Here is a 20151-nt window from a genome sequence, read left to right as displayed (position 1 = left end):
ATATTGGGATCCTTTCGCCAACACCTAAATTTCGTGACAGTCTGTGTACAGGGCCCGTAGAAAGTGAACACGAGGGGATTTTAAGTGCGGGGCCGAGCCAAAATAGTTTAGAGTTCCCTGACATTGATTTAGACAGTTTTGGGAGGGATATCAGCCTCAACCTATTTAAGGGCGGAAAGGGGGTACTTCTTAGGACATTGAAATTATGTAATACGCATAGCGCTCATAGTAAAAATATTTACTTACATTCTAGACCAAAAATCTGGTTTTTAAGCTTTAAAATACAGTTGTTTATTATTTCTAAATGGTAAGAAATAGTTATTTCTATGCTTTTCCGGTTTATTTCCCGCATGAAGTGGATTTAAATGTCTTCTAAACAGTAAAAATAAGGGTATTTCTATGCTTACTGGCTGGTTTCTCACAAATTTTACTTTTCTTGAAAAGGCTTGTCTTATTTAAAGGCGGAAAGGGGGGCTTCTTAGGACATTGAAATTATGCAATACGCAAACGGAGCGTAATAAAAACACTTATTTACATTCTAGGCAAAAAAATCTAGTTTCCAAGCTTTAAAACACAACTCTTTTTAGTTTTCTAAATGGTAAAAATAGTTATTTCTATGCTTTTTGGGGTTATTTCCTGCATGGAGTGTACTTAAATTTTTTCTAAATGTTAAAAATAAGGGCATTTCTATGCTTAATGGCTGGTTTCCCACAAACTTTACATTGCTGAAAAGGCTTGACTTATATAAAGGCGGAAGGGGCTTCTTAGGGACAATGGCAAAACTATGGCTTCAAATAAAGTTTTTGTCAAGTTTTACCTTCCTGGAAAGGAGAGGGGTGGATATTTTTGAGGGGAGATCTAGATTTTTTTAATAACTATTTTATGCTTTCTTGAAAAGATATGAGTTATTTAAAAGCTGGACAATGTTTAAATATTTATAGCATGAACATTCTGTTTTTCTTCTCTAGAAGGCTGGGTACTAATTTATACTATTTTTTCTAGAATTTCCCAATTCTCCCCCCCCCCTACCTCTCCATCAAAGAGGGCAAGGGGCAATGAAGCGACACTGGTAAGGACCTCAGTCATCAAATATGCTCCCCCTTCCGGACCGGCACTGCAAGCACAGCCCATGGCTTCCCATCAAGAGAAGGCAAAACCTACCAGGGGAATGCCTGTGCAACCCTTGGATCCCCATCAAGAGAAGGCAAACCCTATCAGGGCAATGCCTGTGCAACCCATCAAGAGAATCCCGGCCTTTCCAGGGCTGTGCCATCCAGAGCACCCTTCAGACAAGCAATACCTGCAAAGGTTTAACCTGCATCACAAACACCAACCCATCAAGCTACAGTGCAACCAGCGCAAGCCCCTGTGGAACCTGGCAGAAAACTAAAGAGAAAATTGGCGGCTGCTCACCCGATGGTGAGCCCCGCTGCTCCAAACCCAAGCTCGTGACATCGCTGCCCCACCTGCACAAGATCATGAGGTTGTCCCCCATCATGTGCTTCCAGGGGCCTCAAGAGCCCACACCCAATTGCAGCCAGAATTTGGAGATCTGAGTATATTTATTGATGTAGTAAAAACAAACTTAGTGCTTATTTTTTAGCTAGTTTATATTCTTTTCTAGCTAAGTTCTTAACCAATTACAAGCATTTTTTCCGTATTTTTTTACTTGTCGAAGAAACAGTTCCTAAGACATATCGAAGTGCTAAGCCCTTACTTTCTATCAATAGTTTTTTTAGTTTTCAATAGTTTAGTTTTAATAGTTATCAATAGTTTTTATCAATGCATTCGCCTCTTTCACTCCTTAAAGGGAATTTTCACTAATAAAGGCATTTTTCTCCCCATTTTTTTTAAATTTAATAATGATATTTTTCGCTAATTTCTAGTTTACTATAAGAGAGCCTTTCATTTAGCCATTTCAACTTAATATAGACGTTTTTCACTATCTTTTCAACTTAATAATGATATTTTTCACTAATTTCTAGTTTACTGTCTGAGAGCCTTCAATCTTACCATTTCAACCCAATAAAGACGTTTTTCGCTATTTTTTTCAACTTGATAATGATAAATTTTCTAATTTCTAGTTTACTGCCAGGGAGCCTTTCACCTGGTCTTTTCAGAGCTTGAAGGGATTTTTTCAGTCTAATAATACTTTTTTCCCTCAGAGACATTAAAAGGCTTTTTCTGCCTTTTGTCTTTTTTCAGGCTCCATAACCCCCTCCTCTTAATTTTAGAGAGCATGATCGCACCATGATATAATGCATTCTTTTATATTCTTAGCCTACTGTAGACATTTTTTCCCAAACTAATAGTGTTACCTTTTTGATTTTACATGTGGTTAGAATACTGAAGGCAAAAGTTCTACGCTTCAAAGGAAATAGCTAAGATGGTTATTTCAGGGTTCCTAATAATGGGGTAGATTATCAGAGGACCCTGGGGAAATGAGACGTTTATTTTATACCTAAGAATTTAGAGAGCCCCTGCTATTTCCATTCATACCTATTTCTTTCAGGCTGAAATTGACCCACTTGTGGCGCAATTGATTGGAGGACCTGGAGCAGTCGAGGAGGCCTCCGAGAGCTAATGGCCTGGGCTGACGATTTTATAACCAGATGGACAGCACCAAATCACCCCTTAGTAAGTTTTCCATATCTAGAAGATTCTAGAGCTTCTTGAACCTTTTAATTCAATTTGTGAAATATTTTTGCACCCTGGACCTTCCGGGGATGATAAAGAGCACTTTGTCTTTTTTCAGGCTCCATAACCCCCTCTCCTTAATTTTAGAAAGCATGATCGCACCATGATATAATGCATTCTTTTATATTCTTAGCCTACTATAGACATTTTTTCCCAAACTAATAGTGTTACCTTTTTGATTTTACATGGGGTTAGAATACTGAAGGCAAAAGTTATACGCTTCAAAGGAAATAGCTAAGATCGTTATTTCAGGGTTCCTAATAATGGGGTAGATTATCAGAGGACCCTGGGTAAATGAGACGTTCATTTTATACCTAAGAATTTAGAGAGCCCCTGCTATTTCCATTCATACCTATTTCTTTCAGGCTGAAATTGACCAACTTGTGGCGCAATTGATTGGAGGACCTGGAGCAGTCGAGGAGGCCTCCGAGAGCTAATGGCCTGGGCTGACAAGTTTATAACCAGATGGCCAGCACCAAATCACCACTTGGTAAGTTTTCCATATCTATTTTTAAATACGACCAAATAAGCGTCTTTTAGAGTCTTGTAACATGTACGGCACTAGTGTGGGCAAACCTTTCAATGCTTCATAATACATACAAAAGGTACCCTATGGAAGGGGCATTCCATTTATATCAGTAGTGGAGACATAGGACGCCTTTGCATTTCAATGTGTAGTAGGGTTTCAATGAGTTCAAGGGGGCATGGTACCCCTTAATAGTATAATGACATATTTCAATGATTAGTATGCTGTATATGACTTCAAGGGGTCATAGTACCCTTTAATAACAGTTCTCTCTTTTTCATAGGGTATTACCTTCAAGTGAGCTAATATGCTCTTATTATTCTTCTAGATTCACACAGCAACACTGCCAGAGCCCTCTATTGAGATCCTTTCGCCAACACCTAAATTTCGTGACAGTCTGTGTACAGGGCCCGTAGAAATTGAACACGAGTTGGGTTTAATTGCGGGGCCGAGCAAAGATAGTTTAGAGTTCCCTGACATTGATTTAGACAGTTTTGTGAGGAATATCGGCCCCAAAAAAGAATTTTTGGACAATTTATTACATCAATTACCTCCTAACGAGGTCGAGAGGGTGCTAGAAGATGCAGTACCCACCCCTCACAGTGAGAGTGATATGGAGGAGCCGGGACAAAGTAGAGCCGGCTCGCCCCCAGTGTTGCCTCAGTTCTATCTATCGGATACCGCTTTGCGCAATATTCATGTGTATAGGGCCGAGTTTTGTGACCCATTTAATTCCCTGCCATGTGGTAGTATTCAAACAGATTCTATAGAAACTGCACACTTCTACGTCAGCATGATTTGGCCACTTCTCAAAAAACATTTACGGGAGGCGGGAGAACGGGAATCCTCCCGATTTAAAAGCATACATCACATTTAAAATTATTTTTTTAAATACAACTTCGGGTGTTTTGTACGAGCATCATATACAAACAAAGATACAGACAATACACCCTGACTTGCATATTTGTGAGGGTGTGTTTTTGAATTTGGTGGGTGAAATTTTTAATAGGATGGAGGGTTAAAATGAGTATGTGAGTGGGCTGGTAGTTTTATTCATAGAGAAATTATAATTAATTAGAACTAAATTTAAAAAGAAATTTGCTTTAAGAGAATTGAAAGGGGAGCGGGAAACCTAACTTTAAAAAATATAATAGTAATTTAAAACCTACAAGGGGTGTACAACACTTTTGTTTTGACACGGGCTTGGAGTGTTTAAATGTTCCGTCCTGGTCGCGGATCATAAACCGTTGAAGGATGATGTCACTAAGACAAACTTAGACGATTGGGCAGGAAATGGGAAAGAGGGATCAGATTTTCCAAAAGTAGATTTTAATTGTTTACAGGGCCATAATCAAATAACGCTTGAGGGGATTGACATTTTTGAAAGGGAAACTGAACACTTAAAGTTAGGGCTTACAGTTTAACAGTTTGATGAAGAATACGAAGATGGGGAACTTAGTAATAAAAAAGGGGTAATTTATTCCGTAAGAGCACTGTCCATTGAATCAGTGAAACACTGGGTATGGCTTCTTTACGAGCCTGCGAAAGATCCTGAATCAATTGGACAGTTCTTTCCTATTCCAAATATTAACAGGGTTTTAAGTGAGGGTAAAAATTACATTTATGTCATTACTGCCCAATGTGTCTGTAGATTCCGTAGTGAATTGAAATTAAATAATCAGTTGAGACACTGCAAGCGTCATGGGTACCAGTTTGTGGAAACAGTTTCAGGGGGCAATGCTACCTTGCGGGTCAAAAGCTTTCAGAACACGCTGATGCAAAGCAACATGGTGACATTAGACATTGAAGCTGCTCTCATGGATGTGTCGGATCCGTCAAATTCAAATCATGTGAAACACATGAAGCCTTTGCGATCTCTTTTGCGCACGCGCGGAGAGATTAAAGTCATACTATGCAATTAGTAGATTTTTGTGACACGTTGGGTGGAAAAGATTGTGTTGGCACAGCTAAGGTTGCTCTCAATAAAATAGCAAATGAGGCAATTTCACGGCTGCGCCATACACACTATCCAATGAATCTATCACCAGAGGACGAGTTGGCTATTAAAAATCAAGACATTTGTTAGGTTTGCAAGAAAAAAATTAATGAGGGGGATGCAAAACCCGCTATCATTATCATTTATGCCAAGAAATTTCATCAAGGGGTAGTAACTTTCGGGGGGGTTGCAAATAAATCGTGTAATTTAAATGTTAAGCAACAATACTCTTTAACAGTTTACATGCCCAATTCCGATTATGATTTGAAATTCATATTACCAGCGCTGGTACGATTGCAGAAAGGAGAAGTTGTAGATAGAGCATCGGTAGATGGTTCTTTTTCATATAACATCATACCGAAATCATCTGAAAAGCTGCTAGTCTTAGAATTTAAATGGCAAACAATTGATAATGGTAATACACACTTGAATAAAATCCGTTTCCTTGATTCCTTTAGCTTCTTCCCTAAATCACTAAGTAAGTTGATTCAAGTACACAAAAACGATGATTTTAATAGTTTCCCCCTCCTCAAACAGCACTTTCCAGATGAGGAACTGTATAATTTATTAATATTTAAGGGCATATACCCGTATGAGTACTACAGCTCCGCCTCGAAGCTAAGTGAGGAAAAATTACCACCCATCGCAGTTTTATGATCCACTTTGCGATCGTCAATGCACCACTGCCATTTATGAATTTGCCAAGAGGTTTTGGGCAAAGCGAGGGTGTATATATGGGTGGGACTTTAGCTAAATACATCAGGCAAGTGATTTTTTGAATTTATTGAATATTGTTTGTAAAAATAGGGGCAAAATTCATGAAGAATTTAGATTTGATTTAGGGTATCACTTCGCAGCTCCTCATCTGATGATGCATTTTATTCTTAAAATCAGTGGAGCAGAAATAGGTCTGATCACTGATGTGGATAAGCAACTGTTTGTAGAAAGATCCATGCAGGAAGGGTATATTTTCCACGGGGATCGTATCCTTGAAACCAACCCGAAAAGTCGGAGGCAGTTTTCTTGGATATGAATTCCCTTTATCCGTCGGCAATGTCTCACTTTTATTTGCCGTGTGGGAATTACCAATGGCTTGACAATCCTCCTGCTCCAAAGTTCCTCGAAATTCTCAATGCTTAGAAGAAGGGATCAAAATAAAGTTTTTTCGAAACTGACGATGAAATTTCTTTTGAGCTTTATGACTCGGTAAAAGACTTTATTTTCCTCTGCATCAATAGACCGGCGCCTAAGGACTCTTTGAGTATATTGTTGTACACCACGTTCTTTTGCGATGGATGCTTGCCAACGGTTTCAATGTCACAAGAATTCATAGAACCCTCCGATTCGATCGGAAACTTTACCTGACATTTGTTGACACTTTTGTCAATAAACGGTCTGAAGCAAAAACAAAGGTCGAAATAGAGATCCTTAAACTCATTTTAAATTCGGCCTTTGGTAAAATGTGTGAGGGTGCGTAACAAGAGTCGTTGTGACGTTGTGACCGACCCAAAAGAATGTACCCGAATCGATGCAGATCCAAACTTCACATCGTTAATGATCATAGACTCGACTCGGGTCCTTTTACATAGGAAAAGAAATAACGTAATTTTAAATAAAAACATTGCCACTGGCAGTTCCATTCTAGAAATTTCAAAGAAACTCATGTTGGAGTTTTATTACAATGTATGTAAGTGCCATTGGTCGAGGGAGGGATAAGTTTAAGTTTATTATTGGGATACAGATTCATTATTGTTAAAAGCTAATACCGATAATTTAGTGGAAGATTTGGAAAATGGTAAGAATATCAGCTTTCGGATGGATTATAAAAACTGGGATGAGTCCCTCTCTCCGGAGCTGGTGAAACGCCAGGCCCCAAATCAGTTACTTAAATCAAAATCAGAACCGGGAAGTGATTTGGTATCCCATGGTGTATTTCCCGGTACGAAGGTGTACTACGTAGAAACGCACAATGAGACTACCAAAAAAGTCTGCAAATGAGTGACTGCATGCTATGCAACGGAACATTTCAACATGAATGTTTATAGGAACTGTATAGATCAAAATTTAGTTCCAAGAGCGAGTCTCATGGCCATTCACTCTTTAAAATATAAAAACTATACAGTTGGAGTCGAAAAAATGCCATGTCCACCATATCGGACAAAGTCTATCTGATCGAGGGTGGTGTGAGAGTACTACCACATGGTCCCTACCTGACTTCATATCGAGTTGAATGTGTAAATAAAGGTCTTGAGAAAGATCTTTAGTTTTGGGAGGGGGTCCGTCTGTTGGGGGGGGGGGAGGGGGCTTGTGTGGGAGGAGGCCGTTTTTTCCGTCAAAAGCTTGGCACTGCCCTTTTTTATCTAGTCATTTATATGTATTTATATATATATATATATATATATATATATATATATATATATATATATATATATATATATATATATATATATATATATATATATATATATATATATATATATATATATATATATATATATATATATATATATATATATATATATATATATATATATATATATATATATATATATATATATATATATATATATATATATATATATATATATATATATATATATATATATATAAACCCTCAGGGCAAGGGTTTTAAGCTATGCCCTGGGGGCATATAAGGCTTTTATAGAAGGCGATGTCGTAGAAACTTCAAAACAGGCTCATTCAATTGGAAATTCATAGGGCGTTTGCGCTTTCTAATAGTCGAAAGTTATTTGAGGGCACCTAGCCCCCCCACGCCCCTCATTCCCCCAAACACATCCCATCAAAAGTGGGAGATAGCCAATTTGTTAAGGGGAGTTGATTTCCAGATAGAAAATATATCTTTGAGGAGGACATTCCCCCGCAACCCTCAGGGTTAAGGTTTTAAGTTATGCCCTGGGGGCATATAAGGTTTTATAGAAGGTGTTGTCGTAGAAACTTCAAAACAGGCTTATTCCATTGGATATTCAAAGGGCTAGTGCCCTTTTTAAAATTCGAAATGAATTGGAGGGCAACTAGCCCCCCCCCAAACGTCCATCATTCCCCCACACACATCCAATCAGAATTTTGAGACAGCCATTTTGTTCAGCGTAAGCAAGTTGATTTCCATATAGGAAATATGTTTTTTAGGATGACACTCCCCCCAAGGGACAGTTCCCCACAACCCTCAGGGCAATGGTTTTAAGTTATGCCCTGGGGGCATATAAGTATTTATAAGAAGGCGTTGTCGTAGAAACTTCAAAACAGGCTCATTCGATTGGAAATTCAAAGGACTAGTTCCCTTCTTAATAGTCGAAAGTGATTGGAGGGGAACTAGCCCCTCCCCACGCCCATCATTCTCCCAAACACATCCAATCAAAATTTTTAGATAGCCATTTTGTTCAGTGTAGTTGATTTCCTAAAAGAAAATATGTGTTTGAGGAGGACACTCCCCCACAACCCTCAGAGCAAAGGTTTTAAGTTATGCCCTGGGGGCATATAAGGTTTTTATAGAAGGCGTTGTCGTAAAAACTTCAAAACAAGCTCATTCGAATAGGAATTCAAAGGGCTAGTGCCCTTTTTAATAGTCCAAAGGGATTGGAGGGCAACTAGTCCCCCAAACGCCCATCTTTCCCCCAAACACATCCAATCAAAATTGTAATATGGCCATTTTGTTCAACGTAGTTGATTTCCAGATAGAAGATTTGTTTTTAAGGCGGACACTACCCCACAACCGTCGTGGCAAGGATTTAAAGGTGGTCTATGGGGGCATAAAAGGCTTTTATAGTAGGTGTTGTCTTAGAAACTTCAAAAAAGGCTCATTAAATATGAAATTCAAAGGGATCTTAACCTTTATAATAGTCAAAAGTGATTGTATGGCCCTTAAGCCCCCACCCCCACGCCCCGCATTCCCCCAAACACATCCACTCAAAATTTTGAGATAGGCATTTTGTCAGCGTAGCTGATTTGCAGATAGAAAATATCTTTTTTTGAGGAGGACTCTCCCCCACAACCCTCTGGGCAAGGGTTTTAAGTTATGCCCTGGGGGCATATAAGGTTTTTATAGAAGGCGTTGTCGTAGAAACTTCAAAACAGGCTCATTCGATTGGAAATTCAACGGGCGTTTGCCCTTTTTAATAGTCGAAAGTGCTTGGAGGGTAACTAACCCCCCCCCCACTTCCATCTTCAGCCAAACACATCCAATCAAAATTTTGAGATAGCCATTTTCTTTAGCGTAGGCTAGCGTAGGCGTAGGCCGATTGGAGGGCAACTAGCCCCCCCCCCCACGCCCATCATTCACCCAAACACATTCAATCAAAATTTTGAGATAGCCATTTTGTTCAACGTAGTTGATTTCCAGATAGAAAATATGTTTTTGAGGAGGACACTCCCCCCCCCCCCAACCCTCAGGGCAAAGGTTTTAAGTTACGTCCTGGGGGCATATACGTTTTTTTTATAGAAGGTTTTGTCGTAGAAACTTCAAAACAGGCTCATTCCATATGAAATTCAAAGGGGTAGTGCCCTTTTTAAAATTCGAAATGGATTGGAGGGCAACTAGCCTCCCCCCATGCCCATCATTCCCCCAAACACATCCAATCAAAATTTTTGAGATAGCCATTTTGTTCAGCGTAGTTGATTTCCAGATAGAATATGTTTTTGAGGAGGACACTTCCCCACAACCCTCAGGGCAAAGGTTTCAAGTTGTGCCCTGGGGGCATATAAGGTTTTTATAGAAGGCGTTGTCGTAAAAACTTCAAAACAGGCTCATTCGATTGGGGATTCAAAGGGCTAGTGCCCTTTAAATAGTTGAAAGTCATTGGAAGGCAACTAGCCCCCCACGCCCATCATTCCCCCAAACACAACCAATCTGAATTTTGATATAGCCATTTTGTTCAGCGTAGGCTAGTTGATTTCCAGATAGAAAATATGCTTTTTAGGAGGACACTCCCCCAGAGGACACTTCCGCACAACCCTTAGGGCAAGGGTTTTAAGTTATGTCCTGGGGGCATATAAGGATTTATAAGAAGGCGTTGTCGTAGAAACTTCAAAACAGGCTCATTCGATTGGAAATTCAAAGGGCTAGTTCCCTTCTTAATAGTCGAAAGTGATTGGAGGGGAACTAACCTCTCCTCCAGGCCCATCATTCCCCCAAACACATCCAATCAAAATTTTGATATAGCCATTTTGTTCAGCGTAGCTGATTTCCAAATAGAAAATATTTTTTTTATGGAGGACAATCCCCAAAAACCCTCAGGGCAAGGCTTTTAAGTTATGTCCTGGGGTATATAAGGTTTTTATAGAAGGCGTTGTCATAGAAACTTCAAAAGGGGCTCACTTGATTGGAAATTCAAAGGGCTGGTGCCCTTTTCGTTAGTCGAAACTGATTGAAGGACAACTAGCCCCCCTCCCCAGGTCCATCATTCACCCAAACACATCCAATCAAAATTTTGAGATAGCCGTTTTGTTTAGCGTAGGCTAGTTGATTTCCAGATAGAAAATATGTTTTAGAGAAGGACACTCCCCCACAACTCTCAGGGCAAGGGTTTTAAGCTATGTTCTTTGTGTATACATTGCAGTTACTGAAGGCGGTGTCTAAAAAGCTTAAAAAAAGGCTCGATTGATGGAAAATTCAGTAGTTAGTGTCTTTTGTCACAATCAAAAGGATTCAGTAATGTTTTTTGGTGTTGTAATTCCACGTCTATCCAGGCCAAACGTATCGAAGGAGTTGTAGTGGGAACTTTAAAAGAGGCTTATTGGATTGATAATAGAAAGGGTTGATGCCCATTTTAATAGTCAAAAGTGGTTTGAGGGCAACTAATCCCCCTTCCACTCCCACCCTCCCATTTGCCCATTACGCGTATAAAAAATGCGTTCTCACAAGATTAAACATATTTACACTCTCTTACTGCTAATTCTCCGTAAGGTATCTCAGCAATATCCCAAGAACGTCTGAGGGTATTATTTTCAAACTTCCGGGGCTAGTTCGTTTCTTAAAATTTAAACAAATTAAAATAGTGTAAGTGTATCCATGCTATCAAGGAGAGTAAAAAGATTTTTTTGCCAATGGTACGAAGTTTCCCTTTTCAAGTCAACCAGAGGAGGTATAAAACTAAGTTAAACAGTACTATTTCTGTCCAGATTTTCAAAAGGGTTATTATTGTTAAAAATTGCTGAAAATTTTTCTCCAGCATACAAATAGCAGGCCAAACTACAAAGTCTTAAAAAAAGAAAAGACTTAAAGTGTTATTTTTTTTCCCTGAAAAGACTATGTCAATATAAAACGAACAGAAATTAATTTCAAATTTTTTTTCACAAAATAAGTTTTTCAAAGAAAAGTAAACAACTCTATTAAACAAAAAATGAGCAAATCAAATAATCAACCAAGCATGAAACTACCACAAAACAGCATCGAAGAGTAAATGTAATACAGAACAAACAGAAATTACAATAAATACACCAGTCAAACTAAAAAAGAGCATACAGTAACATTAGTTGGGCGCAAAACCCCTATTCCTACCCAAGGCCAGAACAAAATTTGCACTTTACTTAAAAAATACAAGTGAATGTGCATTGTCAGTAAAATATACATATACTGATATTTAGTAATCAGAATGTTAAAATTATTTGATTTATTAAAGTTATGAAAGTAAAAACACTTATATTTTTTCAGTAAAGTGCAAATTTTGTTCAGGCCCTGGGAAGGCATAGGGGTTTTGCGCCCAACTTATGTTAATTTCTGCTCGTTTTGAGCTTGACTCGGTTATTTATTGTAATTTCTGTTCGTTTTGGGTTCCATTTTTTATCGATGCTGATTTGTGGTAGTTTCGAGCTTGGTAGATTATTTGATTTAATTTTTGCTCATGTTCTGTTTAATGGAGTTCTTTACTTTTCTTTGAAAAACTTATTTTGTGGAAAAGTTTTTTAAATTAATCATCTAGAGTTGTTCGCGATTCAAGTTCCCTTATAACTCTAAACAAACAAATCTACCCTGGTGAACCTAAATTTTTACTTTCCGCGAACAATCAAGTAACTAATAAACCTTATGTTTACATATTATTGGACCTGAATCCAAACACGCCCGAAGAGTTGCGTGCAGTCGCTGATATTTTCGGTAATGAATCTACTGTTAATCTACTTGTGAATAGCAAAAAAGGTCATTAGTCATTATCATGACGCTAAAGAACCTACATGAAAACCGAAAGTTATCTTCCGCGCTAGCCAATTCAAAACGACAACTTAGAAAAGCAATATTCGAGCATAATGTTGACAAAGAATTTATTAATCTCTTGTCGGAATTTTGTTTAAATTTAACGAAAGGTAATGTTCAACTGTCAGATCGTGTTAAGCAACAGACAAAGCAACATCGATCACTTGTACGTGCTCTAGCTTGCAAAAAGAACGCAAATTGTAAAAGAAAACGTCTTGTTCAAGCAGGTGGTAATTTCTTTCCAGTGTTACTACCGATAATCAACGGAATTGTAAACACTATTCTCTAGAAATGGCTAAGCCCTATACTTTGACGCCAATTGAACTTGCTCTTTCACCCAAAGAGCACTTTGAAGATAATTTTGCCAAATTTATTAACAATGAAACAATTGTCGATGATGAAAAATTAATTTTGCTTCAAAATGCCATTCGTCGTGTCAACAAACAAAAACCTTATAATGAAAAACCACTCAAAGTCAATGTCATTGATCAACCTTCTGAAAATAGTGAAACATCGAAAAAAGAAGATTTATTAACAAGTGTTGTAGACATGTTGCCCCAATCCTATCGTGAACAATGTAAAAGACTCTTTGCGTATCTCGCTGAAAATGAACAAATTGATAAGAAAAAGAATAAATCTATAATCAAGGGCAAGCCTTACAATTTCATTGATTTATTATCGGATCTGATTTCAAATCGTAAACGAGTCGAATCCTTTGACAGTCCTCTATATAATTTTTTAAAGTCGTCAAATTTGTCTAAAAGTCTTATCGCCAATAAGCAAATTCTAAAGAAATTAAAAGAACATAGTCCCTTAAAGATAGAAGATGATTTCAAATCTTTCTTAGAAAAAACATCTAGTGGCGATTTCACACCGGTAACTAGACAAAAGCGAAGACGTATTGATTCACCCGGAAGCATACAAAAGGGTAATAGACGGTTCCGATCAAAATGGATCAAATTTTGAAAGGTGTTTATGAAAATATTGGAGAACACGGAAGTTCAAGTTCTCCCTCTACACTTGCTAAGGTTAGCGGAATTAAAAAGAAACTAGCAAGCTATACAGAAAGTATCCAGTTAAAATCTTCATCGAAATCATAGGACTAGGAGTAATCACTAAAAAAACTAAAGCCTTTAACCCTGGGCATATATTACAAGCAGATCTTTTGACTCTAGACGCGACTCAAAGACGTTATAATAAACCCTACAATTATATTTTACTTGCGATAAGTGTTTCTAGTCGGTATGCATATGCAGCTCCATTGCAGTCAAAGAGAGGCAATGAAGTTGCTAAAGCCCTTGAATCCATCTTTGAACAAGATTCTTATAAAAAAAATCAAACAGTCCGTGGAAGTGAATTTGTTAATCCGAATGTAAACAAAACTCTATTGAAATATAATACAATACTCTATCATAGTCATAGTCCTATAAAGGCAGCATTGGCTGAATGTTTAACACGAATCATTCGACTTCTAATTTCAAGATATTGCACATTGAAAAATATACAACTGCATTTATTCATGATTTAGATAAAAGTATGTTGATTTATAATCAACGTCCTCATTGATCCTTGTTCAATACTGGCCCTCAGGAAGTTCATCATAGTGACAATACACATTTTCTTAAACAATATTCTAATAAAAAGGCAGGGAAGAAAAAATTTAATGTTGGTGATACTGTTCGAATCAATCGCACAAGAAATATTTTTGAAAAGGGAAATTACTTGTGGTCCACTGAACTTTTTAAAGTGTGAAAAATCCTATATACTAGACTTAGAACATGTCGTCTTTGCGATGTGCAAGAAGATAAGATACTTGGCAGTACTAAGGACTTTGTATTGTAAAAAGTTAGAAAAAGTGGAACCTATTAATTCGAAAAGGTAGTAATGAGTTAAACTCGCCAGGGGAGGTGAAAGTTGCTTGTTCGCTGGCTAGGATACAACTCTGGTTTTGATTCGTGGATACCCGCTGCAGACGTTCATAATGTCTGAAGGTTTTTATGTAACATTCATCTCCAATGTTACCGATACTCTTTATGACGATTTGAATAAAATGAGCGATTTTTGGAAAAAAATCTCCCCTGCCCTAAAATTCGAGGGAAGGTATGAAGTTGCTCTTGTAAATTGTATTCTCAATACATATGACTAATAATACATATAATACATATTATAGGGGTCGTTCGTCAATGTCCGGGTACTATCTGGGCAGTTGGTTTGTTAAGCATTTTCGCTCTGGATGACCCTTGGCTAGAAACTATATTTCACCGGATTTTGCATCCTCTACATTACATGATTGGGGCTCTGGGAAATATATTCAAGAAAGTGTTTCGCAAAATCTCAAGTCGATAGCGCGATCCCTCGGCGAGCGATTGAAGCAACTGGGAAAAGGTTTAAAAAGGAAGGAGAAAGACCTGATCATTCATCAGTCTCAAGTCAGGTCGGAAGCGTAAAGCATCAAAGAAAGTAAAAAGATCCAAAAACGATTTCTTTTCCTGGAAAAAAATGGCATATCTACCACATAATGATTCTCTCCTTTCAGTCATCGCATCTCTAAATCATTTCAACGCAGAAAATATAGATGTCAGTGTAAAACATGAATACTATGGACAATTTTAACCGCAATAGCTGCTCTCTGAAAATATTCATTTTCAACTTTATTCCAATGAAGATTACTTTATCGAATGAAGACGACATTTATAGATTTAAATGTCATTTTGAAAAAATCGAACAATGAAAAACCAGGTGCCGTCGAGGAATTATCGTACAAAAATTGTGTATTACACAATTTATCTCGGCAAATGAGTGTCTATATAAACGAAACATTGGTGAGCACGAGCAATAATCTTTCAAATTATGCAAGTTATATACAATTCATGTTGATGACTCCATTGTCTAATAAGCAGTTGAGAGGTATGGCCATTGGACATGAATATAAAACAAACACTGATACTACCAATATTCTCAGAGAGGCAACAACTAAGGATTTGGATTTAGTTGGGAAACTAAATCTTGAGATATTTAATATACCTCAATGGTTGCCTCCTAATGTAAAGATTGATGTAAAACTACAACTTGCACCGTCCAATTATATTATGCGAAAAGTACTGGACGCTGCACCCGATGTAACAGTCTCTTTTACCTCGGCAATACTTCATGTACGAAAACAACAACTTATGAGTTCTGTGGCCTTGGCAATTGAAAAATTAAGAGCCTCTGGAAATAATATCAAATTGCTCATGCCTCATACAATCACGAATCAACGCCATATTACTACAGTTACGCGTACCTATACCGATTCGTCATTTATCAATGGTGAAATTCCTTCAAAATTGGCATTGGCTTTTGTAAAAATTCCTAGAGCCGTTAGATCATTGACAAATTCCCCTCATAAATTTGAACTGCTTGGACTTTCATCCCTTGTATGTAAAGTAAATGGAATCCCGCTCTACAATTTATCCGTTGATAAATCCTACTGGACCCTCTACGAATTGACAATGCAATCCCTAGATCGAAATTCTCAATTATTCGAAAATGGTATAAGTGAAGAAATGTTTGCGAAAACGCATGGCAGCATTGTATTGGATTTGTCTGGAACTCAAGATATGAGCATTGTTCGGACGGGAAATGTACGGATAGAGTGTACCTTTGCCAAACTGTTGGAGGAAAGCATTGCATTAATCTCGCTAAATCAATTTGAAACCTATTGGGAAATTACTCCTGACGGCAGCGTTTGATTAGACTTGGCACCATGAACACAAAACAAATAATCGATGGATTTAACGTGGACCCCTACATGTCCAAATATAAACCCTACTGCTTACCTTCGAATCCTCTGGAGCCTATTAAACATGCTGCCAGTACCCTTATCGATTTCAATAGCAGATCATCTACTCCAAAGACAGGGCATTGGCTATGTCCCCTCCAAACAAGAAGCAAAATTTAATATTTTGATCCTCTTGCCCTACCGTCTATATTCTGTACACCTCACATAAATAATTTTCTTCAGCGGTGTGAAAAATCTATTATTTAAAACTGGAAGCAGGTACAAAATTTATCAGCGAAAAGCTGTGGTTTTCATGCCCTATTATATTTTATTTTTTGAAGTCGTGGAAATATTTACATGGAATTTATCAAGATTTATGGCGACAATCCTCGATTGAACGACTTTCTAGTCGAAGATACTCTTTCCTACCTCTATAATATAAATTTCGGTGCCCCAAAAGTGAACTGCTTTAAGAATGTATGTAAATTTGTTTATTAATAAAATTTGTATACAAAACACTGTGTCCTTTAGATTTCTTCTTCTACGTATAGTTTATCGTCAGAAATGAAAAGTGGTAACAGCAAATCAGGATTCAACTTGTATGCATCTTGACGTGCAAAATCAGGATCACATTTTCTACCATATAGTGTAACTCCACTTTTATCTCTTTGTAAAGTCAATAATATTACTCTGATTCATATGATAAAATTCGCGTGTTTCAATTTGCTTATTTGAAGCAATGTCACATACAAAATTCTCATACGAAGAATCACTTTCTGTAACTGCCAAACAAAAGTCTGTAATTTTATAATCAAAGGTAGCCGGTATCTTCACAGCGACGAGGTAAAAATCATACTATTTTATTATTCCAGTAATTGAAGCGTAGACTAGGTTCTTCTTCCCAAAAACAATTTAAAGCCGTGAAGATTTAACATTCTCTTAAAATAAACTGAACTCAAATTTAAGGGTTTTTGCGATCATGCCAGGATAAGTATTTTCCCATTTATCACATTTATCATAGTGACAATTGGAGCATAAGAATCCTCTATTATGAGAGTCACAAATCTCTTCGAAACAAGAATTGCATTGTTTAATTTGCACTGCATACCCTCTATTCAATTTACATGGATTGCATAATTTACACTTTTCCTTATAGTCATTAGCAAAAGTACAATTCTCACAGGATGACCAGCTGCTCAAAGTATACAAGCATAATGGGCATGTGTAAAACATTTTTCGATGTTGACACTCTCACTTCCAAAAACTAACTGACTCGGGGTCAATGAATGCTCTTTGCTATCAGTTTTAACTTATTGAACCACTAGAGGAATAGGAGGAGTAACTGAAATTCTGTGTAATCTTCAAACAGGTGTGCAATATCATTTTGTCTTGTCTCAATCAATATAGCTATAAATTGAGTAAAAGCCTGGGGGCCACGACACATAAGTCTCAGGCAATAGTCCAGCGATGGAGACTCATTTCTCATTATATCATCCTCTTAGTGAAGATTTTCTTCTTTACTGACAATCTTTGAAAATTATCATCTAAAATTAGCCATTTCTCCAAAGTAACAAGATTACCTAAAATTTTCTGTCTGTCCACTTCATTCATGTTAATCCTGACAGCCCTCTTTCACCACTAAGCAGAAACTAACTCTCAAACAACAATATGGTTTCTACCACCTGGGAACTTGTCTAAACCTGATTTCACCTAGAAACAGGGGCGAGGGTGTCTCCTTGAACTCTTGCCAAGGAAAAGCCAAATCTTGCCTGGGCGGAAATCTTGCCAACTTGAAACCGGTGTGAGGGCTTAGGAAATTCACTTGTTAATTTTCCCTGTGTTAATTTCTCCTATTATTACTACTTTTCTATTATACGGAGCACATTCCAAGTAACTGAAACACCTAGGAAATTTGCCTGGACACGAATTTCACCTAAAATTGCAGCACCTGGTCGCCAAAAGAGGTAATCGCCGTTAAACATTCTTTTTGAGTCGTCGAACCTCTGGAGGAAAGGAGTAGTCCGTATGGGTCCTTTTGAAAGCCCTATGGCCCCACTACTTATATGCATTAAAAATATATGTATATAGAAGTTCGTTACATATGTTAATTCGTAAGTTACGCATATTTATTACTAATAAAAACTTCCGTAAATAAAATTTAAAACTTTCGAGAAAGCCATTTAACCGAATAAAATTAAAATTAATATGCAAATTTTGTTTAAATTTTTCATGTACGGTGAGCCAAAATCAAAACCTGCATTAATTAAAAAACGTTCAAAAATTAAATAAAAAAAGATTTAATGGAAAGTAAGGAGCGACATTAAAACTTAAAACGAACATAAATTATTCCGTATATGAAAGGAGCTGTCTCCTCCTTAACAGCTCTTTACGCTAAAGTCTGACTCTTTCTCACAACTCTATTTTTTTAAACAATAAAAAATTTTAGCGCAAAGAGCGAGACGTTGAGGAGGGGACAGCCCCTTTCGTATAGGAGGTTTCTTCTGATAAATAAAGGTCAGAGAGAAAAAAGATAGTAAAAATAATGCTTACTTGCCCTTCCACCAAACTGTATCTTTGAAAAAATAGGCCCATATCTGATGACTACCTGCATTAGCAATTAATAAAATTTCGGGAGCATCTAATGAGCTTTTATAAGCTGTTAAATCCCAGGGGCTGGCAATTGCTTGGGACGGTCCTTGTTTCCCCCCTGCAAAATCACTTCCTTGTTTTCCATAGCCAATGAGTGTGGAAACATCACTGGATGCATCTATCTAAAACAAAGTAATAACAAGGTAATAGAAACAAAGTTTATAGTAACAAGGTAATAAAATAAAATAACAATGTGTCTGTGTTATCACGTAGAAAAATGCGTGATGGCATAATTACCAATTGAAATTGAAATTAATCATAATAAACACGAGAAACCACGATTCAAAGAGGAAGCCACAGATGGGTAATCTTCTTTTTGTTCTACAATTTACTCAAAGATTTAAGACTATAAATTACTCAAGTTGCAGGGCAATGACCAGGACAGATATACATTCACACGAAGAAAGGGGGGGGGGTAAGCAAAATAACCATGTCCTGGTGGATTCGTTAAACCAGCTTATGGCACAGTAGACAATAGACATACTAGAAAACTGAAGCACTCTTTTGCGTACTTGATACTATTTTAGAAATTTTTTTCTCAGCTCTCGAGTCTAAACATAAGCAAGCATAAAATGATATTTATCAAATATCATTTCAAGTGCAAATTCGCCAATGCCTTGACAGAAAGCACGTTAATTTACTACGTATGTAATTACTAAGTCTATTTGAAACATATTGGAAGATAACACCCAATAACAGTGTTCTACTGGATCTAGTGCCATGAATACCAATCAAATAATTAGAATTTTCAAAAGGTGCTTACATATGGACAAATATGAAACCCTGAGTGATAATGCTATTATTATGGTTAATAGAAGTAGATCAGTTGGAAATAATGGACACCGGCTATGCTTGTTACAAATTAAGAAATGCAATGCATTTTTAACCCCATTGGACTACCACCCGCATTCTACGATCCTCCCATTAAAACCTACATTGAAAATATGAGTAGTTGAAAATGGGAAGAGATTTCATGATTATTCCTACCCAGTTATAGTTTATAGTCCGTTGTTGGGGATAAAGCTATGAAGAATTTCTTAAAAGTTACAAGGAAATGTCTCGTCTGAATGATTTTATGGTGGAAAATATTTTCAACTATTGTACCGTGAGTACTATGTTACATACTTGAAATACAAAAAATAAAATTCTTTCTTTCTAAAGATAATTCCGACATAAATTAAACTTCCCATAATTAAGTACAAATCTCGTTTCCAAGAGTCGAAATTCTTAATTAGCAAAAAGAGAAACTGCGTTTTAACCTCAGCCAAACAACGCCGCTATTCGGTTTTGAATTTCGCTAAGATATTTGGTAATAAAAA

General features: G+C 37.1%; 1 protein-coding gene across 2 annotated transcripts in view; it reads right to left on the bottom strand.

Moving 5' to 3' along the window:
• LOC148953315 (NHL repeat-containing protein 2) overlaps positions 1-20151 on the bottom strand; it is a 217865-nt gene that overhangs the window by 92260 nt on the left and 105454 nt on the right. For both annotated transcript variants that reach the window (XM_089088480.1, XM_089088479.1), the window contains exon 6: positions 18734-18954. In XM_089088480.1, coding sequence (XP_088944606.1) covers positions 18734-18954 — 221 coding nt within the window. The remainder of the gene's footprint in view (positions 1-18733; positions 18955-20151) is intronic.

Source organism: Artemia sp. Qi Xiang Cuo, chromosome 4 (assembly GCF_049724085.1).
Source record: "Artemia sp. Qi Xiang Cuo chromosome 4, ASM4972408v1, whole genome shotgun sequence".
NCBI classification, from domain to species: domain Eukaryota; kingdom Metazoa; phylum Arthropoda; class Branchiopoda; order Anostraca; family Artemiidae; genus Artemia; species Artemia sp. Qi Xiang Cuo.
This window is presented reverse-complemented; position numbering and strand designations above follow the sequence as displayed.